Here is a 13,195-nt window from a genome sequence, read left to right as displayed (position 1 = left end):
CCACTCAAAGCTAGCTCTTAATTTATCTTAATCCCTTTCTGTCAACACTGATCACAAAGCACACCTGGTACCTAAACTCTATTGCCAACAGCCTCCCCTTTAGAAAACTCTAGACACCCCAGAAGTTTACACAACCTATAGGAAAGGCGCACCACAGCTGACACGCAACGACATATGTCCAATTTTCTGGCGGTAGACTCATGCTCTTCTAATGTCTTCAAGAGACATTTTTTTAGGCCTCACCATCCTATTTTTAATAGTGTACAGTTCCCTGATTGGCACTGAGCTCTTGCAGGACAGAAGCTGACCGGATTGCGGGAGAAATACTGCAACCCACTTTCTGCTACCCTAGTAGAATCAGATATCACCCTCCCACCGCCTCTCGAAGTGCATAATTTACCTTGTCTCCAAGTCAGGTGACTCCGTTAGAAGCTTTCCAGGATAAATATGAGCAACAGAAGAAGGAACGGTACTCCCTTCTAGTGACAGTTGTAGTCTATTTGGGGACTTTGGTGTAGCCCACCCCCCAACAGAGGGAGGAAAGGGAATGTGTAAGGCTGCACACTTTGGTTTTATGGAGCAATCTGTTACATTTAATTTGGCAATGTAGCTGCTAGGATACAAAAGGACCAGGTGGAGCACTATTTACATCTCATTGTAGGTGTTCTCGGGAGAATTCTGCCTAGTCAAGCGCAAACCAAGCAGGCAGGCCAGGTAAGTCACAAGAAGGTTTTGCCCAAGAAATCACGTCCTTTAAACAAGGAACAGATACAGGATAGGAGAACAGCAAGTTTGCACATTTTAATCAGTATCTAGTTGTAACTAGTTGACAGTTCTGCTTCTCCCTTTGGACTTTACACCCACACCCGTTTTAGGACTCAAATTTTAATTGCTCCTGCTGTTCATAGGCAGTTATATATGGGGGAGAAGCATTACTTCTGCAGTTTCACTGTGACTCAATGGGAGCAACAATAGCTCCTGTCCGACGAGATCACTTCAGCCCTCCAGTTGCGTAAAACCATACCTCTCTTTCGTTCTACACCATTGGTTTCAGAGTGGAGTTTTCACCTCCCCGTCGCATTGGCTCTTCCCACTATCAGAAGAATCTGACACCATAAAGGGCAAATGGAGCGGATTCCCAACGAGATCCTGACCGCAGAAGACCGCAGGGAGGACCGACCTTTGCAGGGACTGTTATGATTTACACGTAGGAAGGAGGCGGTCTTCAATACTGCAGAAACAGAAGGACCGCTCGGTCCCTCAAGCCCTTGGCTTGAAGGGCAGTCGCAGGCCTGTAAATGTTCTATGTACCAGTGGGAGACTGGGTCTTAGGAGTCCAAAGTATTTTGACAGGCCTGATCTGCATTCATCACTGCAATCACCCGCCTCGAGTCGACTTCAGCAGAGGTGCTCCCGAGCATGACTGCTTACGTCAGCCTCCCCCAATCCATGTCCCGTGAAATATTTTGGACTTCAACTCCCACCAGTCGTAGCCTGCATGGCCAATGGTCAGTGACGAAGGCAACTGTAAGCCGAAACATCTGGAAAGGACTCAGGATGGGGAGGGCTGTTTGACACACGTGCAAAAATGAAATGGAGTAACACACACACACGCACACACACCATCACCAAAACCACCAGACGACTTGATTTTCTAAAATTTCACTCCCCACATTTTATTTACAGTTAATACAAAAGAAATTTACCTGAACTCACTTCTAACATCAGGTTTACCTGCACACTCTATACTGGCAAGTCACAAGAGAGAGAAAAAAAATATATCAGCGAAGGATGCTATTACATAAAAGCAAGTGAGCGGACTTAGAAAAAGATGCCAAGCGATCCTTTCAACCAGGACATTAAATGAGGATTTCAATACAGGAAGAGTTGTATTTCTCACTGGCGGGACCTGGAGAAAGGCAAGACCAAGGAACCGGACGCAAACGTTGCTCACCACACGGTTACCCTCACCCCTGGGACTTTGGTTTTAAAGGGTTGAATATGCAGCAATCTATAGCGCTCCTGAGGCCAAGCACAGAGCCCTAATTCTGAGATTGAGGTGGCGACCCGAACGACTCTCCTAGAAAACGTCTTGGATGGCCACATATGGCTCACTAAAGTAAGTAACACACCCTTTACTTAGAATACGAAAGGACGACAACAACAAATGAGAGGGACAGGAATGCTGTCGAGGGCACCTGTGACAAAAGGTGGGAAGAAATGTATAGCGACTAAAAGGACAGTCTGAAATCAAAAGGCGAGGGCTGCTCATCAAGGACGCAGCGGCTGGGGTTATGCTAAATGTGTTAGAACGGCGGGCGCCAGAACAGTGACGCGGTCCCACCCCAGGAGAGACGGGGGATAAAGATCCTCTACAGACGGCGCTGGTAACTAGCATGCAGTTGCAGTTGGGCGTTACGCAAATAATCGCCATAGGCCCCCGCATATTGGGCATAATCAGACTGCATTTCTGGGAGACGGCGATAATCCAGTTGAGCCTTTGTCGGCGATTGGCGGTACGCATGGGGGGAGTCTGCTAAACGGCGGAAATCAGAGAGGTCAGATAAACGGCGGTCATCTGAGAGGTCAGAATTGTACCTGGTTAAGAGAAGAGACATTTGATAAATAAAAAAATGCTCATGGCGACACCCCAAATAATACATACTCTTAAGACAGCCTCCCCCGCCCCTGCACAGGAGAGGATTGCTGAGATGTAAGCAAAGGAAAGGAGCTCCTTGAGGAAACCAAAAGAGAATCTTTCCTCCACTGTCTTGCTTGCAAGAACTGGGCTATTTTACCTCCGCCTCAGATGGCACAGCAAGTGCCTGAATAGTTTAGCTGTGCTACAATACCCAGGGAACGCTGTAACGCTTGCTGAATCTTGAGCCTTGCATTACAAGAGCAAGTTAAGATCAGGCCTCAAAACACGACATGCAGCAGTTAGCTCCTAAAAAGCTGGAAGCAGGGAATAAAACCTGCCCTGCAGGCAAACGTGAAATGGTGTGCAATTCAAATCCCTTAATACCAGGCGCAAGACGCTCCCTGTCATCACCCAGTGAGCAAAACGCATTTTAACATATGCTCAGGGGCTGACGTATTACTTCACACATGATCCACGGATGATCAATGGACTCACATTCAGCCCTGACTATACAGCACAGTCCAAAATAAACCCACTCTTCCAGAGTTAAGAGGTGGGGGCTGAAATAATAGGTGCTAGCTGCAGGCCTGGCCTCCCATGCTTTGACTAGATACTAGGAAGTTACACTGGCCTCTTGGAATGGGTATAAAGCACTGGAATATTTGTGGTGTTTGTCGTTACTAGGAGTTAAAGCCGGTGCAACAACTGATTTCAGCCCAAGGAAGCTCAAAAGGTCTACTTTCTGTTCAATGTGGTAGGATCTAGTCAGGGAATAGAGCCAGTATCAGTGATGTGAAAAATTTGGAAAAAGCAAAAGCCCTAGCATATATATATGTCACTGAATTACATATAAGAGTGAAATGAAACTAATAAATAGTGAAGGTGCCCCAACAACCTCAGTGGAAGGGAGTTGAATTTTGTTGAAATAGATGAGTGGTTGTCAGCATCTCATGCACAATTCTTTGGGTTGGTAAAATTAATTAGTGCATCAACGGTTTTTAGTACCTTTATTTGTTTTTCTTAAATTTAAACAACGTAAAGGAAATACATGCTATTGTCTTTGATTTTTTTTTAACAAGTAGTTCAATAATTTTTTTCTACATAATATAACATTTAAACCCCTGTGTGCTTTAATGCCCCCCATATTGGGAAGAAAAATGACATGGGGTACTTTTTTCTTTTCTTTAGCTAAACGCAAGTAAAATAAACATGCTAAATTAGAATATTTCCAATGCAAACTGAAAATTTTCCTATGCAAATGACCGTATGCAAATTAACCTGACTGGCAATGGAAAAAGTTTTCCAATCCAACGTTTTCCAGAAAATCCACATCACTGGCCAGTATACAAGAACCCTTCCGCACAGCTTCTTGCCTGGGGATTTTCTGTCTCCAGGGATTCCTACCTAACACACTTTACACAGACCATGTACTCGCAATCGTATACAGAAATGTGCAGGCAGGAAAAATGGTAAGAGTGCAGCCCGTATCTGCTTCCCCCCACCACACACCCCTGCAAAAAGCAAAGCACAGAAAAGGGTTGAAAGATCAGCTGGACTAAGAGAGAGAGAGAGAGAGAGAGAGAGAGAGAGAGAGAGAGAGAGTGAGAGGCTAACGGCACAGCCAGTGTAGCAAAGGACGAGCGAGCCCCACGCCCAACCCACGCTTGCTTTCAGTCACACGCCCATTTAGAGCGTGGGCACGAAGGCTCCTTCAGGGTCCCTCTGAAGGTGCAGAGGGAACATTTTGGGTAGAAGTCGCCATTCAGGTGAAAAGCATCGCCACCCGGTTGGCTGCATACCTCTTATTCATCGCAGCTGCTTTTCTGTAGAGATCCTCACGGCTGCCGCGTGGCGGGGAGAGGCGAGTGCGTTCGTACGGCGGGTGGAGGCCAGCCGCTTCTGCCTGAGGCATCCCCGAGTAGGAGGCTGCCTGCTGCGCAGACTGAGTCAGCCCGTTGTAGGCTGGCTGAGCCCTGTAACCGGCTGCTAGGGGGGCCGAAGCGGACTGCTGCGCTGCTGCATAGGCTGCCTCCGCTGGGGCTCTGTAGGCGCTGGACAGGGAAGCAGAAAGCTGGGTTTTATAAGAGGCGGCGGCGGCGGCATCCTGCATGCTATAAGCAGCAGCCAGGTTTGCGGCAGACTGTGCCCCGTAGGCAGCGGAGAGAGCAGACGTTGCCTGGGCCCCGTAGGCCGCTGCATGGCCGACGGCTGGTTGGACTCCGTATGAAGCCGACTGTGCTGAGAGAGGGTGGGCACTGTACAAGGCGGACTGGTTGGCGGCAGACTGGGCCCCGTAAGACGCCGAGAGGGCAGCCGCCTGAGCCCCGTAGGAAGCTGCGTACGTCGCAGCCGCCTGGGCCCCATAAGTGGCAGCGTATGTGGTGGCGGTCTGGGCCTCGTAAGTGGGGACTTGGGAAGCAGCCGCCTGGGCCTCGTAGGCAGCCGCCTGGGCATTGTAGGTGGTTAGCGCCGAGGCTGCTGGTTGGGTGCCTGAAGTTGCCATGGGCACAGCGGACTGGGCTCTATAGGCGTTTCCAAGCAAGGCTGAGGGCTGGGCTCTGTACATTGCTGCCTGCCCAGTAGTGGGCTGGGGTCTATAGGCCATCCCAAGCGATGCTGAAGGCTGGTCCCTGTACGATGTTCCCAAGGAGGCGGAAGGCTGGTCTCTGTAGGATGCTTGCTGGGTTGCCATGGAGACCATGTGACCTGCTCTCGTGGGCGAGCGCCTAATGGGGCTCCTATCCCTTCCGAAATAAGAGGGGGAGATCTGCCTGGCCTGACCGTCCTGAGAGTCAAATTTGGTTAAATTGTTGTTGTTGTTGTTCATGCGCTGCTGGTAGTCGTATTCGAGTGAAGAATAGGCCGTAGCTGCCATCGGGAAGGCTAGATTACCGGATCTCAAAGCATCGTTCCTGGGCTGGAGTTTCTCTACGGTTGGTATTTTGTTCTTATCGGCTCCGACAGCCAGCTGGCCCACTTGCCCAGCTGGGCCCCTTTTGTGAGCCTTATTCGAGAGTTCCACATTAACTCTTCGGCCTTTGATTTCCCTTCCGTTAAGATGTTCAATGGCGGCTCTAGCATCCTCGTCCTTCTCCATGTGAACGAACGCATAGTCTGATAAAGCAGCAGACAGAAGGTTATCAATAAGGAACACATGACATTTTATTACTGGGACCCACTCCTACTTGGACTCGGCCCGGATACCAAGGAAGGCCTCATCCGGCAGCACACGATCTACTTGGTAGCCGGGGTCTGCAGACTAAATCAGCTGCTCTACAACTGCAACAGCCACAATGCTGGAACGGGCCATTGGCACTTAGTAAGGCACAAGGCCCAGCCTGCCTGCCTTCAGCTACATGAAGGATTTCCCCAGTGGGCCCATGTCAGGATAATCCCCAGAGACAGCCCAAATGTACCACACCATCCTGCACTTCTTCACTAGTAATCCTGAGGAAAGCACTTCGAATGCTGACGCTCCGGGGTCCCCATTAACAAAAAAAAAAAAAGGCGGAGAACACAGCTATTCCACCTTCAAACGTTAACGCTTCACCTGCACCTGAACATAAGGAAAAAGCTATGCATGTTTTTTGCAACCGTACAATTTGGCGTTCTGCTGTTAGAAACGCTTTATTCTTCTGCGGAGAGGCTGTGACCCAACTTTACATTTTATGTTATTCTAAAAAGGGAGAATTATGCTCTACTTTAACGAAGGCGAATTGCAAGCGACCGCACAAAGGACGGAGGTCACCCTTTTACTCTGTGTGCTCAACAGCACGGAGTACATGCCAGCTCTCAGGCTGTATTTCCTATTAACTCCCTCTCAGGACACCAGACATACATGTCAGAGCAGACACAGGACAAGCATCTCCGGGTGCTAAGCCTATTTTACCTACTGGGTTCAGATTAAGAGACCTAATGGGCTCAAGTTGACCAGAACTGTTGGAACAAATGGTCAAGACTGTCGAAACTTTTAAGGCTTCCTAGTGTTTCAACCTAACAGATACCATAAACCAACATGGTTGGATCGAGCAAAAACGCAGTTTAAATCTACGGCGCTTGAAAAAAGCATCCAGTGGGATTGTGCCAGAGGTTCAGGGCTCTAAAGTTGCTCCTTGTGGTTTCAAGACTGCAAACTCGTGTCCTGTTTCCAGCCTAAGCTCTCTGGGGCAGTTTGCAACTAAAACCATAAAATCCAGTTTAAAACTTTAAAATCACATAAAACCAGAATAAATTACAGTCCAGGGAAGGCTTGTTTAAAAAGATATGTTTTTAGGAGGCATTTAAAAGCTAATACATTTTCCACCTCCTGAGTAGTTTTACTCAAAAGGATAACAATGGGTGAAAGGCAAATTTACTGTTTACAGACAAATTTATCTAAAAACGGTAACAGACGAACAAAGAGACAGAGAGTGCGCACAGCAGCCGACGGGACTCTTGGGGATGGGAGACCCACATTTCTGACCAGTCTCTGAGGATGTTATCATGGCCTATAAAAGCTGGGTATTTACTACCCTGTAGATCAAGAAAGATGAACCTGTGGCCCTCCAGATGCTGTTGGAGTCTCACTCCCATCAGCCCCAAACCAGCATGGCCAATTATCAGGGATTATGGGAGCTGTAATGCAGGAACACCTAGCAAGTTCCGCACTTATGTTTTAGAGCCCTCAACTGAGTCCTCCAAGGTTTACTATGCTTATATATACCCCACCTACACAGGGCCCTGACGTCAGGTCCAGGATGGATTCAGCTGTCCTGGAACAAATGAGGCGTTGCTTTGGATTACATACTGCAAGCAAGACTTGAAAGGGATAGCAACAAGATCTAAGGCCCGGTCATGCTGCTTACTGGACATACAGCAGTGGGAAAACCCATCAACCTCTCTCTAGTCCCACTTAATGATAAGGTTCTGGCCAAAGACGCAGTTGCCTCCAAAGTCATTGCTCTGTAAAGCATGGTGCAACGCCGGGTCCCGTAGTTTTGTGGCCAACTCAGGAAAGCTCTAAAAGGAATGTCTGGCCATCTTAGACCTGAGCGCTCAAGCAATAGTTTCCTTCAGTGACCGAATACCATGCAAATCATTCAAGCCAACGGCTACAAACACACAGAGACAGGAAGGCGCAAGAATATTTGGCAACTGCTCCAACGTGAGGCGGTTAGCACTAGGGACTAAAGAGGACAGAGAGAAATTGGGTCTCCACCTTAGGAGCTGTAGACCTCCAACTTCTTTAAGAAGGCTGCTTACCGCCCAGAGAGCTTCAGCTATGGGGCGGTATATAAATGTAACAAATAAATAAATAAATAAATAAATAAATATAGGACTAAATGGACTTGGTGGAAAGACATCTCCAAAAGGCTTCCCCTGTTAACATTACAATTTGAAGATTTTGCCAATTCTTTCAAGGAAACAGAAGGAACGTTTTGCTCACTGCACCTGCAGAGAAGATCAGGCCAGAAGTATTACAAACTAGTCACCTCTATTTCCCCTGCTTTGTATGCCTTAGTTTTCCTTCCCTAATCCAATGAGCAAAGACCCCCCCCCCCACAAAGACCCCTTTGGCTGGCTTACTGGTGAACATTGCTGAATTCCATTGGGCTTTATTTCAAGACTGTCCTCTTCAGCAATTCCTTTTGGGAAAAGAAAGCAGGCTTTGGCAGAAGAGTAGGTCGGTAAATAGACTAGAAGTGGTTAGACGCAGCAGCTGGGCCATACTGCACTAACCCTGGAGGAGGCTTTAACACCACCAGCTTTCTCCTGCCAGCCAGGAAGGAGGACTAGCACCCGGACACTTAAGTTTAAAATTTTGAAACGGCGCACCCGTCTTCACAGATAAAATGAAGCGAGGTTGTACATTGCACGCCGGGTGACTGAAAAACGCATTTAAGAAACATGGACATTCAAACAGCACACGCTTCACGGTGAGAAGCACGGCACGGCACACGCTTCGCAAGGCACTGTTGTGCGAGAACCCCGTGCCCTCCGGCACCTTCAGGGTTCAGTTACAGATTAGACGACTTCTCACCTGAGGGATGCATTTGCCCATGAGTACAATAAGGGCCCGGGCTCGTAGGAGTTTATTAGTGGCCAGCTTTCCTTACAGCTCTGGCCACTGTACAATCAATTTAGCTTAGAAGACGGCAGTAACGTAAAATCCTTACGCAAGATCTAGAAGGGATCCATTAGATACGAAAGGATTTTGCCCCTCATCGTACACTTTGCTACCAACTAGTATCATCGGGAACAGATTTAGATTCGTAGGTGCCTAAAACCAACTTGTTAGGGGGAGGGAGGGAGGATATGAATATTTGGACATGCTCTCCCAAACTTCCCAGGTAACGTGGGACCATCTTATCACAGAAGTAATAACCATGACAAGGCTGTTGACATATACTTACCTTACGGCACAAGGAAAATGAAGGGTAGGCTTTTCCTGCCTAAATGGCGATGCCATGTTTGCACATAACGAAAGCCATCCATCCTACCTTATTAAACCACGTGAACTTACAGTGTGTCCATGCACACAGCCCTGGTTAACAGTCGGCTTGCAATCCTGGTTTGTTTAGGCAGAGTAAACCATAAATATGGGCTCAGACATCACACTCAGCTCCCCCTTCCTGGCTAATCTTATGCTCAACCTATTACACTCCCTCTGAAGGACCAGGTTCAATGTTTGGGAGTACACCCTAATCCAGCTTTATCATGCAAGGCTCAGGTGTCCTTGGCAGCACGGAACGGGTGGTGGGTTTTTTTTTGCCACCATTGGTTGTATGCCACCTATGACCTCTCCTGGACTGGGTTAGTCTAGCTATGGTGATCCATGTTTAGACTAGTGTCTTGTGCTGTTTGCTCTTGACAATCATTCAGAAAGAGCAGCTGTTTCAAGATGGCCTGCTGGGAACACATCTCACTACTTCTGACAGAGTTTACATGGTACCACTGCTATGTCAGAGAATAAGCAATACACTAGAGGAAGAATAACCCTATAGGCACTTGGCAGGAGATTCTTGAAGATACAGGCAGGTACCTTGTTAGCAGGTACAGAAGTGTCCAGCCCTGTATCACTGACCCTGACGGATGCCAAATGGGCCAGCCTGGAAGAGAACCTGAATAGATCCACATCAATGTAAAATCATGAATTTTGAAGATGTATTGATTCCTGTTCTAATGTGGTTCCCCGCCTCGATCCAAAAGGAGAGGTGGGTAAGAAATATATTATTATTATTATTAATAGGAAGACGACAAGTTCGCCCAACATTGTGGATTCAAAACCTTTTATCCAGCAGTAGGTATGCTGGAGATGGGATCCAGTATCTTGGGATCTCTTCAGATCCCGAAATGATCTGGTATGACAAGAAAAGAGCAGATACCTGGGCCATTGCGGTGTTTGTGTGTTCGAGGTCCTGCCTCAAGGCAGCAAGTGCTGGAATTACATATTCCCTTCCTCATACCAAGGGCGGAGGAGGCATCGCACAGGCCCTTTTGAGGCACACAAGTCACTGCTTTTAATGCTCTGGTGGTAAATTCCCCAGGGTGGAGCAAAGCAATCTGGCCACCCTCTGCTAGCAAGGGAAAGACGGGCTCTTTTCCTTGCAGTCACTCAACTTGAAAGGCCTGTAAGGCACATGTCTAGAGAGCCTGTTCTCTCCTCACTCAATGCAATAACTCTTTGGAAGCCTACTTGTTTTTCCCCAGTTCCCTGGTTCAGGAGCCCTTTTGGATAAGGAGCAGGATAAAAATGCTTTATTTAAAAAATGTAGCCAGGCACACCTCCATAGTGCCTAGAGGCCTCCTTTCCCCCCTCTCCCTCCATCCACAAACCGCCACTGACAAAAGAATAGGAAAGCTGCAGCCCTTCCGATATGTGTTTCGATCCAGCTCCACGACGCACTGAACTTCGTAAAATAATAACGAGAGTTTACTTGCTCCCACTTCTCCCTTAAACCCTTTTCCCCTTTTAGACTGAAGGCAGAGGGTGTCGCATTGCTATTACTGGCCTTTGTAACCCTCTCAGGCGCACGGTTTCGGCTGGCGAGCGGGGCTAAAAAAACAAGATAAATTAAACAGTGGAAATCAACGCATATGTGTCCACGTTCGGTCTACCTGTGGAAGAAACAAGAGGAGGAGGAGGAAGGAGGGGTCTTGCCAGGGGGGGAGAAGGTGGTCTTTCTCTCTGTCCTTCCCTGGAGAGAAAGAGGAGGCAGTGACCAATGGTGCTTCTACAAAAGAGTGGGCTGCCATTGAAGTGACCGGGGGGGGGGGGGGGGCACGCTACTGGACGTAAGCTGACCACTGTACTCTTCTTCTTTTTTTAAACCTTTTAATTTATTATTATTCATTGACTTACTTATTTGTTACATTTATATACCGCCCCATAGCCGAAGCTTTCTGGGCGGTTTAGAGATTAAAACACGAAACCTTTAAAAGCAAATATACAAAACTTAAAAGCATAAAAAACAGATTTATGGTATACTTATTTTATTTTTACGGTTTTAATTATTTATTACATTTGTATACAAATGTAATGAGTAAGTAAGTAAATAAATAAATAGCATACTGCCCATAGCCTAGTTCACGGGTCCTCAGGGTAGGGGGTGGCGCCCACGCTCTCTGCACATGCCTAGAAGCTCTGTCTTTCTCTCTGCACATGCCTAGAAGCTGTCTTTCTCTCTCTCCCCATGCCTAGAGTCTCTTTCTGCAGATGACCAGAGGCTCTTTCTCTCTGTCTCTCTCTCTGCCCATGCCTAGAGACTCTGTCTTTCTTTCTCTCCTGTACATGGCCAGGGGCTGTTCCTCTCTCTTTACATGCCTCTCTCTCTCTGCCTATGCCCAGAGGCTCTTTCTCTCTGTCTCTCTCTCTCTGCCCATGCCTAGAGGCTCTGTCTTTCTTTCTCTCCTGTACATGGCCAGAGAGGCTCTTTCTCTCTCTTTACATGCCTCTCTCTCTCTCTCTCTCTCTGCACATGCCCAGAGGCTCTTTCTCTCTGCCCATGCCTAGAGGCCCTGTCTTTCCTTCTCTCCTGTACATGGCCAGAGGCTCTCTCTCTCTCTCTGCACACGCCCAGAGGCTCTGCCGCTCTCCCTCCTTCCCCCCCCCCACCGGTACCTTTGACAATGTCGCACTCGACGACGGGCCCGAACTCCTGGAAGAGGACGCGCAGCTCGCCGCTGGTGCAGGCGGCCGAGACGTTGCCCACGAAGACCTTGACGGTGTGGGTGGGCCTGGGCCGCGAGTGCTCCACCACCACGCGGTGCCCGTGCAGCAGGTGCCCGTTGAGCTTGCCGATGGCCCGGTCGGCCGCCGCGTCGTCGCGCATGTGGACGAAGGCGAACTGCTTCATGAGGGCCACCTTCAGCACCTCGCCCGGCTCGGCCGCCGCCTCGAACAGGTCGCGCAGCTCCACCTGCGACGTCTCCTCGGGCACGTTGCCCACGAACACCTTCACGCCCTGGTGCATCGGTCTCGCCCCTCCGACGCTCACCAGCGGCACCGGCGGAGGAGAAGGAGAAGGAGAAGAAAGGGCCACGGAGGCAGCGGCGAGAGGGAGGGAGGGAGGGAGGCGCACAAAATGGCGGCGGCGGCGCTGCGAACCACTCTGAGGGAAGGAGGCGGAGGGGCACTGCGCCTGCGCGAGCCTCGCGCGTCTCACTCGCTCTCTCTCCGAGCATGCGCGCTGGGGCCGCTACGAACAACTCTGAAGGGAGGAGGGGCACTGCGCCTGCGCGAGCCTCGCGCGTCACAATCGCGCGCGCTCACTCTCTCTCTCTCTCCGAGCGTGCGCGCTGAGGCCACTGCGAACAACGAGGGGAGGAGGGGCACTGCGCCTGCGCGAGCCTCGCCCGTCACAATCGCTCTCTCTTTCTCTCTCTGTCCGAGCGTGCGCACTGGGGCCGCTGCGAACATCTCTGAGGGGAGGAGGGGCACTGCGCCTGCGCGAGCCTCGCGCGTCTCAATCGCTCTCTCTCTGTTCGAGCATGCGCGCTGGGGCCGCTGCGAACCACTCTAAGGGAAGGAGGGGCACTGCGCCTGCGCGATATAAATGTAATGAATTCAAGAAGGGCGCAGACAAGCTGGAGCGTGTTCAGAGGAGGGCAACCAGGATGATCAGGGGTCTGGAAACAAAGCCCTATGAAGAGAGACTGAAAGAACTGGGCATGTTTAGCCTGGAGAAGAGGAGATGGAGGGGAGACATGAGAGCCCTCTTCAAGTACTTGAAAGGTTGTCCCACAGAGGAGGGCCAGGATCTCTTCTCGATCCTCCCAGAGTGCAGGACACGGAATAACGGGCTCAAGTTAAAGGAAGCCAGATTCCGGCTGGACATCAGGAAAAACTTCCTGACTGTTAGAGCAGCACAACAATGGAATCAGTGACCTAGGGAGGTTGTGGGCTCTCCCACACTAGAGGCCTTCAAGAGGCAGCTGGACAAGCATCTGTCGGGGATGCTTTAGGGTGGATTCCTGGGTTGGACTCGATGGCCTTGCAGGCCCCTTCCAACTCTGCTGTTCTATGATTCTCTGATTCTCTGAAGAAACAACAAAAACACTGCTTCACTCTAAACA

The 13,195-nt window shown here is 49.5% G+C and overlaps 1 protein-coding gene across 4 annotated transcripts in view; it reads right to left on the bottom strand.

Annotated features, from left to right (window-relative positions):
• ZNRD2 (zinc ribbon domain containing 2) overlaps window positions 1-12,173 on the bottom strand; it is a 52,237-nt gene extending 40,064 nt beyond the window's left edge. The window contains exons 1-3 of one of the 4 annotated variants that reach the window (XM_063146011.1): window positions 11,742-12,167; window positions 4,441-5,755; window positions 1,647-2,598 (exon numbers count right to left, since the gene is read on the bottom strand). In XM_063146011.1, the coding sequence (XP_063002081.1) occupies window positions 2,373-2,598; window positions 4,441-5,755; window positions 11,742-12,093 (1,893 nt within the window). In that variant the 5' untranslated portion in view covers window positions 12,094-12,167 and the 3' untranslated portion in view covers window positions 1,647-2,372. Of the gene's footprint in view, window positions 1-1,646; window positions 2,599-4,440; window positions 5,756-11,741 lie in introns of those variants that run through there. The other 3 variants (XM_063146013.1, XR_010026394.1, XM_063146012.1) reach the window with 3 other exon arrangements.
• Window positions 12,174-13,195: the final 1,022 nt, after the last annotated feature.

Source organism: Elgaria multicarinata, chromosome 21 (genome assembly GCF_023053635.1).
Source record: "Elgaria multicarinata webbii isolate HBS135686 ecotype San Diego chromosome 21, rElgMul1.1.pri, whole genome shotgun sequence".
In the NCBI taxonomy this organism is placed as follows: domain Eukaryota; kingdom Metazoa; phylum Chordata; class Lepidosauria; order Squamata; family Anguidae; genus Elgaria; species Elgaria multicarinata.
The sequence above is the reverse complement of the archived record's forward strand: the minus strand, read 5'-3'. Positions and strand labels throughout refer to the sequence as shown.